General features: G+C 39.5%; 1 protein-coding gene across 1 annotated transcript in view; it reads right to left on the bottom strand.

Annotated features, from left to right (window-relative positions):
- Positions 1-12,153, bottom strand: part of Astn1 (astrotactin 1) — a 317,026-nt gene that overhangs the window by 72,538 nt on the left and 232,335 nt on the right. The window contains exons 12-15 of the mRNA XM_052200999.1: positions 11,934-12,100; positions 8,721-8,915; positions 6,996-7,123; positions 674-778 (exon numbers count right to left, since the gene is read on the bottom strand). Coding sequence (XP_052056959.1) covers positions 674-778; positions 6,996-7,123; positions 8,721-8,915; positions 11,934-12,100 — 595 coding nt within the window. The remainder of the gene's footprint in view (positions 1-673; positions 779-6,995; positions 7,124-8,720; positions 8,916-11,933; positions 12,101-12,153) is intronic.

Below are 12,153 nucleotides of genomic sequence, written 5' to 3'. Positions count from 1 at the left end.
AGGTGTGTACCATACTGACCAGCTTTCATCATAATTCTTAATGGTCTATTATCTTCCTTCTATTTACCCAAGACCCCACCTTCCTTCTGCTGATTCCAAGACCTGTAATAAACTGAGAAATCACCATTCCTTCTTAGGTACAGTAGAGCTACATGCTTATATGCCATTGCATTCTAAGTGATAGATGTAACACATATCACTACATATAGTTATAGACAGATTTCTCTGTTGCTTTCTATAGTAATCTCTCTATTATATTTGCTGTTTAGGAAATGGTTCATTTTCTATTTCTTTCTTTTTACTTCCTTCCAGCCATTTGCTTTTCTTGGGGGAGGGAGCATCACATAAAATCTTTTAATTATGGTTTTGTTCTTTCAAATGTTTATTCTGACAATTTATGAAAAGCCCACTTTTTTAAAAAAATACTCTCCTCACACTGGATAACCCTAGGAAAAAATGATATTGTCATTGGTTCCAGCCTTGCCAATTCTATAGTATAAGATACACCTTGCAACTTAATCTGTGCTTAGAAAATAATCACATTCTATCCATTTGCCCTGAAGAATCAATCTGAGTGCATTGGTTGCATGTCTCGTGAAGTCTACTTCTAAGCTGAATGATTCATTTGGAAAGAAATTCCAAAGCCTGGGAGAAGGCTTGCTGTAGTGCTCACCCTGAGAGATGGCTGCTTGGTTGAGTTTGATGTGGTACATCACAGACCGAACCTTCCAGTGCTGCAGCACCGGGTATCCAGACACTTCACTGAAGTTCACCATGCCTAGGGACAGAGGAGACAGAGGTCAGTGTGTGAGGCTGACTCACAAGCCCCAAGTTGAAAAGCACGACCCAGTTCAATTAAGCTAAGGATGTAATGGTGAGAAAATTATGAAGGGCTCTTTGATGAAGAGACTTTCAGAGAGAGTAAGTAGTCAGTCGTAACAACCATCCTCTACTGAACTCTTGATCTCCGCTGGGCATTTTGCTAAGCACTTTGCATATGTTAAGCCATTTGATCATTCTTCTATAGGTGTTATTATTATCTATACCTGCCAAATAAAGACCCTGAGATCCTGAGAGGGAGTTTATATAAAGTACCCAGGACACTAGGTTAAGGCAGGGTGGGGTCCCAGATGTGCCTGAACCTAGGACCAGACTCCTAATTCATTCTATTGTAATATCTAAGCAATAAATTTATATTCAATTCCAGGCTTCTTGTAATGCCAGATTCATATTCTCTTTAAAAAAAAATGTTGTAATCAACTCAGTTCATGTATCTGTAACACTGATTTTTCTGTCTCATTTAGCTGATTTATATTTGGTATTTATACTTTAATTATTTTGAAGCTGATTATGCTTATTTTCCCTTTACCAGAAAGGACAGTGTCAGGGTAACTAAGTCATCAAAGTAGTGACAGCCAAATATTGAGCACCATCTATGCGCTGGGCATTGGGCAATATATTTTAGGTGCCTATTACCTAAGAGAAAATCAAGGTTCTGAGAAGCTAAATCTGTTGCCCAAGTCCTCTCAACATATGCCTCTTTAGAGCCTTTCCATGTTACCAATGGTGTGCTCTTCGTTAAGAGCTGAGAGAAAGAGTTCTCCAACTTGAATTTTAGTCACTATTAAAAATATAATATCCTACAGAAACAAAATGATTGGACCAAAGGAAATAAAATAATGTCTTCCTAATTTTACTTACCAAAAAAACCCCCTAAACAAACAATTTAACTTCATTTCTGTGCCTGACATATATGTATGCCTCATGTAGACTTAAATTTGTGCATACATGTACACATATACAAATGAATACTTCAAGTATACATGATACACTGTACACGATACATAGACTGTATATGCACAAATATGGCAGTGAAAGAGACATGTGCAGTCAATTCTTCAGTCCTTCTGGCTTATGCTTCTTCAAACTAAATCAACTAATGTAATACCTAAACCAAATGGAGAGTGGGCAGGATTAATTAGCTGCTTGTCAACTCTGATCAAATTAGGTGAGTAATTACCAACTTTCCATTTCTGTGTGAATCGTATGGGAATAATTATTGGTAAAAGGAAGAAAGGTCAAGAAAAGTTGCTTAGTGAAATCACTGCTTAAATTTTTCTCTCAGGTAATCAAAAAGAAGTTTCATGCAATGAAGAGAAGGTGTTGGTCCTTCGAATGTTCATCCTTCAAGGTATGAAGCTTTCGATGACATTCAAATGACTACAAACTTTGGCTTTTCACCTTCACGTTGACTTCAAAATCACACAAATGGAATTCGAACTTAACAAATGTAAGACTTCATTACCTTAAAGTCTTAAATTCATTAATACAGAAAATTCGTGTGCAGCGCACAGTCATTTAATACAGTGTCCATATCAGAACAGCCACTCTGTTGCTGTCTGATAATGCCTATGTATAAAACACACACACCAGTTTAATATACCAAGATCTTCAACAACGGAGAGCAGAGTCCTTTAACTGAACTGTGTCATGGTAGAAAAAAGATAGACAAGAAGCCAGGTAGCCTGGATTCCAAGGCTATTAGTGTTGTTACAGCTGGATGTTTCGGAATGACAATTACTTAGATGATTGTCACATTTCTTTCTCACAACCTAAGTAGCTTCTGTCTGGATACTTGTCTGTGGGACATTTTGGTTCCCAGATGCTTAATCTGCAATGTCAGAGGTCTGGCTGAAATGAATTCTAGTCTCCTTTGCAGTTCTCTGATTTCAAGTAGCTGTACATATGATGTTAGGCAAGTGCTCTTGAAAGTGTTCTGTTTTTATATCTGAAAAGTGGGTGTTTATCTCATTTCCTAGACAGGTAGGTGGCCAGAGCAGAATAAAAATATGAGTATAAAACAATTTTGGAGAGAATAAAGCCACATATGCAAGAATGTCCCTGTGATGCTGTCACCTTTCTCCCCCCAACCCCACCTCTTTCCATTGCTACATATATAAACTTGACATTTCTTAATGCATACATTGCTGTGACTTTATAGACTTCATACTAGAACAACACAGAGGATTTAAGGATAAGCATGAGGCATGGATGTTTGGGGAGAGGGATGATGGCATCCCACCTCTACCCAGGATGAGCCAAGTAGACTTGGTGACCTAGCTGCTACACACAAGTCCAGTGGCTATCTCAGGCTCCACTGTCATGAGGGAAGCAGCTGCATAACTGTGAAGGCTTGAGAAATGTCTGTGATGCCTACTATAATTCTTCCCGTAGTGAGAAAGAAGAATAACGTGTGTATTTTTCTAGCTGAGTCATCTCTTTCTTTCTCAGAGTGTCCTTGACATGCGGTCAGGTTTATTTTATTATCATTTTTGGAATGCATTTACACTAAATGGTATTTTTTTCCAAATAAAATCTCTGACTACATTTTCTTGAGAGTGGGTATTGTTCTATTTTATAGATTTTAATATATTTTATATATTTTAATCTATGCTGAACATACAGGGTATAACCTGAAAAGAGAAGGGGAGAAGAGAGAGGAAAGGAAGGAACCAACGAGAAAGACAGAGGAAGAGAGAGCATGGATATGGAAAGAGTGTACAAATGGACAGAAGACAACAATGCAGGAGCAGAACTCTACCCCAAATCTATAACAATAGATAACTATAGGAAACTATGCCAGTCTCTACTGACTCAACCAGTGAGCAAACCTAAAGCCCTCAAGCCAGTTATGTGGAAAGCTAGACCTTCCCTAGCATATGACCCCAGAGGCCCAACAATTATTCCTATAACAATTTCATTCAAACACCCAGGATCTTATTAATGACTGACTGTCTAATACATTCCCCGAGGCCATGGCAGAGGTTCCAGTTAATGTACCTCCAGTTTCCCCGTGTTAACAGCTGCCAATCATACTTTCTGGCTTCCCCTTTCTCATCATGAAGCTTTTCCACTTTGCTTCCAACTTTTGAAGCTGTGCCAAAACATGCATGATATAGCTGCCGTGTTCTTTGCTATTGCCAGTCCAGAATAAATAGTAGTTACCTATTTGATACCATTTGATTGGCCTTTCTTTATTTCCATGCAACATATAACGATGGAAAGGCCCGAGAAGCTTGGAGTGTTTAAGTGTTATTCTGAAGAAGCCAACAAAGATTTATACATCAGTATTTCCAGTGTTATTTAATAATTCTGCCAGATGGTCTGTATGCAAAGGATTCTCTAATTAAACAGGATTGGGAATTGCTGGGTTAAATAAAGTGAAAGGGATTTCTTGCCTGAAGGCTTACTATACTAAGGTGGTGTAAATTATTGAGGGGAGGATACTGCATGCAGATTTCTGAACATATTTGAAGTCAGAACTGGTTTATGAAAAGAACTTCCATTTTTTTTCATGAAAAAAGAAACAGCAAGAAACATGCTTAGAAATGCTGAGACAGAAGGCTCTGAAGATCACTTTAGCTCTAAAACCCTCCAAGCTTGTAGGTTTGTGAGGATTATGACCCATAACAACACAGAGTGTGATAGAAAGATTCACTGTATCACCGCATGAAAAGCTATCACTAAACCGTTGCCAGAACTAGCCGGAGACTATGGAAGGTATTGAGCCAGCCATCTCTTTAGTCAATCCTTCTAGTTGTTCTGGGCTTTAAAAATACAAGGGAAAGATCTCATTCTTTGCTTACTTATATCACAGAAAAGCATGCTCTTGGTCTAACTAATTCTGCTTAACAAAAATAGGTTAAAAGCTGGATAGAAAAGCAGTCAGGTCAGGAACTGTGCATCACCCTGTGTTTCCTAGTTCCTCTTCCTTGGGGCCATGCAGATTACAGGGCTTTCAACTTGTCTCTTTTTTTAAAAACTCTAGTAAGCCATGTAGAGAGAGGTCCAAGAACACAGGGGTAAATATAATTTTGCTGTGCTAAGAATGTAATCTGAAGCTTTTTCTTATCTCAAATGTGTGGATTCCAATACAGGTGGTTCTGATGTCCCTTAGCTCGATTTCCCTCACTCCTTCTGAACAGCTGCTGGTATCATCCTAAGCTGCCCTGGGTATCTTCCTAGCCTGGTAGTTTCAGAACATTCTTCTCTTCCAAAATTAATTATAAATTTGGGGGGAGGGATGGGCGTGGCTCCTGGTGAGTCTTTAAACAAGTAGTTTGTTGGTAGCATGAAACTTGCCCTGTTTGTAGGTGTCAGCCCCAACCCTCTTTTACACACAGACACACAGACACACACAGAGACACAGACACACAGACACAGACACACAGACAGACAGACACACACACACACAGAGAGAGAGAGAGAGAGAGAGAGAGAGAGAGAGAGAGAGAGAGAGGGAGAGGGAGAGAGAGAGAGAGAGAGAGAGAGAGAAGAATTTCCCAGTAAATAAATGGAAAGTGATCCCAGAGACCTACACTTTTTAGCACTCCTGAATCTACATATTAGTATCATAAGGGCTCCCCCCTCTCTCCTTTGTGGGTGTGTGTGGAGGGGTTGTATGTTCATATGGGTGTAGTCAGTCTCCCATGGGCAACTGACATTTTATTTTGAAGCTATTCCTTGAAGGTAACATATCTACATCTTCTTATTTATTTTATGTTGCTTCCTTTCTTACTATTGGGAAGACATGTAAGAGGCATGGCCAACTTTTTGACATTGAGACATGATATTGTTAAGACATAATGTCATCTATAATGGAGTACAAATAAAGACGAAAGAAGAAAAAGAAAAAAGGAAAAAGGAAAGGAAGGAAGGAAGGAAGGAAGACAGAAAGAAAGAAAGAAAGAAAGAAAGAAAGAAAGTAAGAAAGAAAGAAAGAAAAAATTACCAAAATATCTCATAGTGTTTTAAGTAAGTTTACCATTTTATGCTAGGACACACTGACCACTGTATATAGGCACAGGTTGCTTATACACGCTGAACAGTAGTTTTCATTGATACATTATTTAGTTAATAAACACAGATGTCACAGTGTGTTAGGAAGCATTTTGTTAGTGTTAGCCCCTCATATCAATTCTATGAGGAAGACAGGGTTGTAATCCACATTTTTAAGGGTAGAAGAAACCTAAGCACAGAGAAGTTAAGTACCTTGCCCTGAACTTAGACCTGTAAGGAGCAGATCTCAGCTGTCAGGATCCAGAGCACATGCTAATAATTCCTATGCTTCTTTTCCTTGGGATGAGCCACCTCTAATCCCTGGTGTCTGCTGAAGGCTCAATCATTGCATAGAAAATGGAGGAAAAGAGACAGAAAGTAGAGGATAAAGAAGACAGAATATATAAGGCAGAGGGAAAGGAAGAAACAAGCAAAATAAATGAAAATTGAGCTCATGCACATTGTTCTAGCAAGTGATGCCAAATTCCAAGTCTCAGATTTCCTACAGTTCTTGGAACACCTGAAGTCTCTTCTTAGCTCAAAGAGGATCTTTCCAGAAGCCAAGACCTGCCTCTGCCTCTGCTAATCGAGCTACATCTCTGTCCCTTATAGGCTGAGAGAAGAAACTGTGGAACTGAAGAACAGAGAGGCAGGCTTTACTGTCTCCTCGCATCACGGGATGAGGGGTCAGGGGGCCTTTGCATAACACAGGCAGATTCAAACACAAGGGCACTGGACAACAAAACTCTGCAAGTCTCTGTCTTATCTCACTGCTCCATAGGTTCTTTGCAGGGAACTCAACCATACTATTAACACACATTTAGAGGGATAGATGTAATCCATCTTCTCTTTGTCTCCATGACCCACATACCTCCTCTAACAGACAAAACCTTTGAATGCTTATGCTCCTATTATGACATTTTTCCTGATGAATTCCTATAGAATTTATCAAGAAAAGATATTGTCACAGCCATTTTGTAGCAATTAGATGAGAATATTGACACGGTTACTGACGATCCTAATAATGTTTGATTTTATAACTAATCGTTTATCATGTTTCAATGAAACGACCGGCTTAAAAACAAATATGAGCCTCATCAAGGCGGTGGTGTGACTTTAAGAAACTGTAAGTAGCTGGCCAGGTTTGGCGCTCTTACCAGTCAAGAAGTCAGGGTCAGGTGTGGGCTCCGAGATTTCCTCTAGGCACTGATTCTCCAGTGGGACAGAAGCAACCACAAGACCATCAGGCAATTGCTGGTCTAAACCACGAGCAAAGTTGTTTTGTCTAGAAACAGAACAGACCTTGGTTTTCTGCGTGTCCAGGGTACCCCTCGGCATGCAGTATGCATTGCAACACATAGTTGTAAAAAGTCTTTTTTTTTTTTTTTACCAAAAGTCATGCCTCACCCTGAGCCTCACTTGGTACTCATGACATGACTTACTTAGTCATATGAATTAGGAGGGTAAGAGGAGGAGTAAAGAGGGCTTAGAGATGAGTGACAAATCAGCTGAAAACCTCTAATAGCAGAGTAGAGACTGTTTCCCTCCACAGGAGTTTTTCCCTCTGATTCCCTCTATACAAGATATGAACACTTTTGGTTACATCTGTAGACTACAGAGAAGACTCAGGCCATCACAAGATCGATTCTGATAGCACACTTCTTGCCCTGGCAAATCAATGCCATTGATGAAAGTGAAAAAAAATACTTGTAAAATCTCCTGTTCATAATAGAAACAGGAACTATCTTGAAAATTGCCTCCAATTTGTTACCAAGAGTTTCCAAGGCTTAGATTGCTACCAAGTTGTGTTTCATGTTAAAATATTGACATCATGATTATCACCATCATCATCTATCTCATAGACAGCATATTCCCTTCCATGGCTTCTAAGAAAATTCAAACAGCCCCCCCCCCCAAAGAACAAGAACAGGAGTCAGTTGGTCAAATGAAGAATCTGCAATACATTTTCTAAATAAATGGATCAAATATTTTGTCCTCAGGAGTGCTTTATAATTTTCAAAATAATTAAGTGTCCCAAATTCTTAGCCATAATCATAAATGTCAATATTTACCATGTTAAAAATTAAAAGAGAAATTTTAAAAATTAATTCATATAAAAGTACTAATAAGCCCATTCAATATGAACCTGTTTTATGGGAAAGAGCGGAATGACATTATTTTATAATTTAAATGTCTCACTTAATAGAAAACAACTGGATTCTTGCAACTTAATCCAACTTATTACAACATGTGGTTTTAATTGACATATATGAAGAAAATTTAGTTCTTTAATAGTTGGGAACTGAGTGCTCCCTGAAGAGGTGCAGAAATGTGTAAGAATCCTTTGAGCATACTCTGAGGACTGCTGTTCTAGACTCCCTCAAGAGTCTCAAGATTTAGAGGTAGAATGGAGCTTGAATGCTTTGGTGTGGCTTCAACATGAAATCTTGAAGGTAAGATTTCCTTTAAGGGTTGTCCATATACCCAGAAGGAGTATGTTTCTTGGATTCTTTTTTTTTTTTAATAATTTATTTACTTTATTATATGTAAGTACTGTCTTCAGACACTCCAGAAGAGGGCATCAGATCTCATTACAGATGGTTGTGAGCCACCATGTGGTTGCTGGGATTTGAACTCAGGATCTTCAGAAGAGCAGTCAGTGCTTTTCACCCTCTGAGCCATCTCTCCAGCCCTGTTTCTTGGATTCTTGAATAAAGAGTATAGATGTGAACAGGATTGTGGACAAGAACACAATCTCTATCTTTAGGTATATCACATTCACCACAATCCAAGATATACACCTTTATGACTAAAATAAGGCTCTTTGGAGAGGAAGACACATCAACACCCCTGAAAAACAGCTTTATGCATGTGAAGTTCACCTGAATGTTCCTTTTAGCACCTGTCCAGTGGCTACTTCTTTGGACTGGTTGTTGTAACCAAAGAACATTTCCCCAAAGAGAGTCTGGTTCATGGGAACCTCTCTGCTTTCCCCACAGTCACCTCCCTCTGGGCAGGTCTCTGTGACAAGTTGGCAAGAGCGTCCATCCACACCAAGCTTGTAGTCTTCAATACACCTAATAGGATAGAGAACTCAAGATAAGAAAGAATTCATCATTGACTCATCAGGACAAAAGCAATTCAGGAAATTGGGAAGCAACACCTTAGGAAAGATACCTGATGATCCCAAACCTAGGGATAATCCAATTGGATCTTGGTTCTCGGTCAAACTCAGTTTCTTAAATTGTATAAACTGAGGTTCTTTCCATCATGGTCACATCAATCTTTTCTACTTCTTTCCTAGAAGACAGGTCTTTTAGGACTCAGGAGTATCTGCCTGTCCTAGCCTTCTTAGTTCCAAATCAAATTTAAGAATTAAAGGAAATGAGTTTATAAATAAATCGACATACTTAAGAATAAGGCATGCCTTCATTTTTCTCAAGCTCATTCTGTGGAGCTTTGGCATTTGTTTGTTGGATAATTAGGCAGCAAAAGAGTGACACTGTGTTTAAGAAATTAATAACTCTGTAAACTGGTCCTGTGGTAAATCAACTAAGAAATGAGGAAGATTTACTTGCTGTGTTCTGTTTGAATGCATACAAACAAAGCAGCAACTCATACAACCCCCTTCCATTCAGGATTGACGTTCTGAAGTAAATAGATGTCAGGGCTACTGTGTGCTCCATAAACCAACAACTGCTCTTTGGGTGGGTTCTTTCCACGTTGTCTTGCTCTAATTGGAACATAATACTAATTTGGTAATCATGGGTCAGTGACTTGTAAGTCATTAATTGGACTTTATTTGTAGTTATGTTATAAGTAAGACACATTTGTTAACTCAAGTAAGACTTAATTCTTTAATGAGGCTGTCATTGATTAAAAAAAAAAATTATGTCCCTCCTTTGAAATAGAAGAAATTTAAATTTTTAAGACAGATATGACGCTAAGCACATCCTTTCTCACTATCTGGAGTAATTGTGATAAATTAAAAAAAAAATCCAGTCCTTTATAGAGGAACAAAGAACCATCGTTTTAAGAGGTAAGACACAATATTGTAATGTTAATGCTGTCCTTAACTGGGTAACTCTCAGCCAGTTGATTAAACTCTCATGAGACTTCATTTTCAAAACTGTAAGAAAGGTGTGAGAAGTAGCTGTTGTACTGGATATTGAGGAAATTAATTCATGTATTCAACAAATAGAACTCACACAGTGCAGAATGTACAGCTAGCGCTGGCTAAATGTTTCTATTTTTATTAGCAGAGGTGCAAATGAGGACCATAGGCAAACAGCCTTCACCGCTAATTCATCCCATTTCCCATTTCTACAGTTGTATTAACAGGTGTGAATGGAATTCTTTAATTGTAAGTGCACGTGAATTTTTTTCCCTGCAAGAACCTTAAATCAGGACTTCTCTGGCAGCCAGGTAATATATGGGCCTTGGGCTACACTAATCACACATGCCTAATTGTGACTGAAACCAGAAAGTCCAATGAGAAATTATAGCTTTTGTCCAGGGGACAGATAACGATTCAAGACCCACAAAGGACTGATTCCACAAGTCAGAGTAGGTCTTGGATAAGACTTTGAAATGGCTTCTTCCTCTAACCAAATAAACCAGAGTCAGGGTGATTGGGGGGAGGGGGTGTCAATCTGCCTGATTCCATTTCAGTCCATCTTAAACATCTTGACTGTCTGTCCCTTCCACATGGCCCCATTTCTCATTCTTCTGTCCAAGTATTACACGGTAAATTTCTTGAGAAGGGAGGCCTGTTGTCACCCTAGTGTCTAACACAAACACACACATAGGCTCTCTGTACAAGCAGGTGGTGAAATGAATATATAGTAACTAAACAGAGATGCAGCTCCGGCTGAATCTGCTTCCATTAATTGAAGTAGGTCAGTCTTAATGGTAACATTACAGAGAACATTAAAATTTAGAGCAAGCTTCTATTTATGGAATGGGATTTTATAAGAAACTACATACACAAATTGGTCAATTGCAAAGAAATGAGATAAAATACAATAAAACAACATTACAAGCGCCTTGGAAACCTTCTCACGGGCTACCCAGCAGGCATCGGCTTTTAGCACGCCCCTAACATAGTTTTATGACTATAAACATTGATTTTCATTGCAAGCTTATTAGATGGTGAGATTCTTGATGTTGCAAACCTCAGTGCTACTTTCCTCAGCAGCCGAGTGGTCAGTGTGGTGTAGAGCGCACAGAGAGCACCCATTGTACTTGGAGCAACAGGATGTGGTGGGGGAGGGGGAAAGTAGTAGGGAATGGGGGGAAGGGAGGAAAGAAGAGACAAGCAATCTATGGACATAGCAGAATCGGCTAAATCTTTATTTACTTGATAAATATAGCATGAAAATAACTTCAACTATAATTTCACTCAGCAATACAAATTTTGAGAAAACTGCAGAGCTTTTAAAAAGTCAGAAAGGGCCTGAATTCTGCTCCTAATCTTCCCTTTTACTGACTTTCCAGTCTTGAGGGAGATAGTTCACTTCACCAGGCGTCTTTTTCTTGCCTGTGAAATGGAGTGTTAGAGCCCAGGCTGTTCCCTCACGGGAGTGGGGGGAGAGAGCTGATCACAGGAAGAGCATTATATCCTGAGGGATTAATAACTTTGGAGAAGGAGGGCGGGATATGTAAAATGCTGTGGCTTTGAGAAGCAGCATTTGAAGTTTCCATTCTTCTAAAACCACTCCTCCCCTTTGATAATCTAGTAGATTCACATAATCTTTCAAGTTTTGGGCCACGGGAACAGTTTCTGCCACAGAACGTATTATTAACGTAGCTCCTTTAAGGCATAGCTTGGAACATCTTGTCTTAGTTGGGCAATGATTTATGTAAACCATGTGGTTAATTTCTCCTTTAAGGTAAGCCAGAGGCTGTGTTTCTGCAGCCACTGGACTACACTTCCGCTAACGTTCCTCTAAACGACACCATCACAGTGCTCATCCTGTGCTACTGGCTCTCTCCTTAGAGACTAGGGCGTGACCAGTCCATTCACACGCAGCTACTGGGTTTTCAGCCTAGAAAGTCCCTCTAAGTTCAGCAACCTCATGGCTGATCCAACTCACCCGCAGAACATAAGGATGTTGTACAAGGTGGGGTCGTCTGGGAACGGCGCCATCTGCTGGAGACACAGCTGTTCGCAGCCGCCGTTGAAACCATCTGAGCAGTCCACTCCAATGTGCCGGTCATAGCAGCCTGAGCTGTCCTTCATAGGGCTGAGTCCTGAAGGGCACTGGCAGAACCAGAAAGAATCCACACAAGAGGGTAAACAGGAGGCCCGAGTGC

This window comes from Apodemus sylvaticus, chromosome 12 (genome assembly GCF_947179515.1).
Source record: "Apodemus sylvaticus chromosome 12, mApoSyl1.1, whole genome shotgun sequence".
Taxonomy (NCBI): domain Eukaryota; kingdom Metazoa; phylum Chordata; class Mammalia; order Rodentia; family Muridae; genus Apodemus; species Apodemus sylvaticus.
This window is presented reverse-complemented; position numbering and strand designations above follow the sequence as displayed.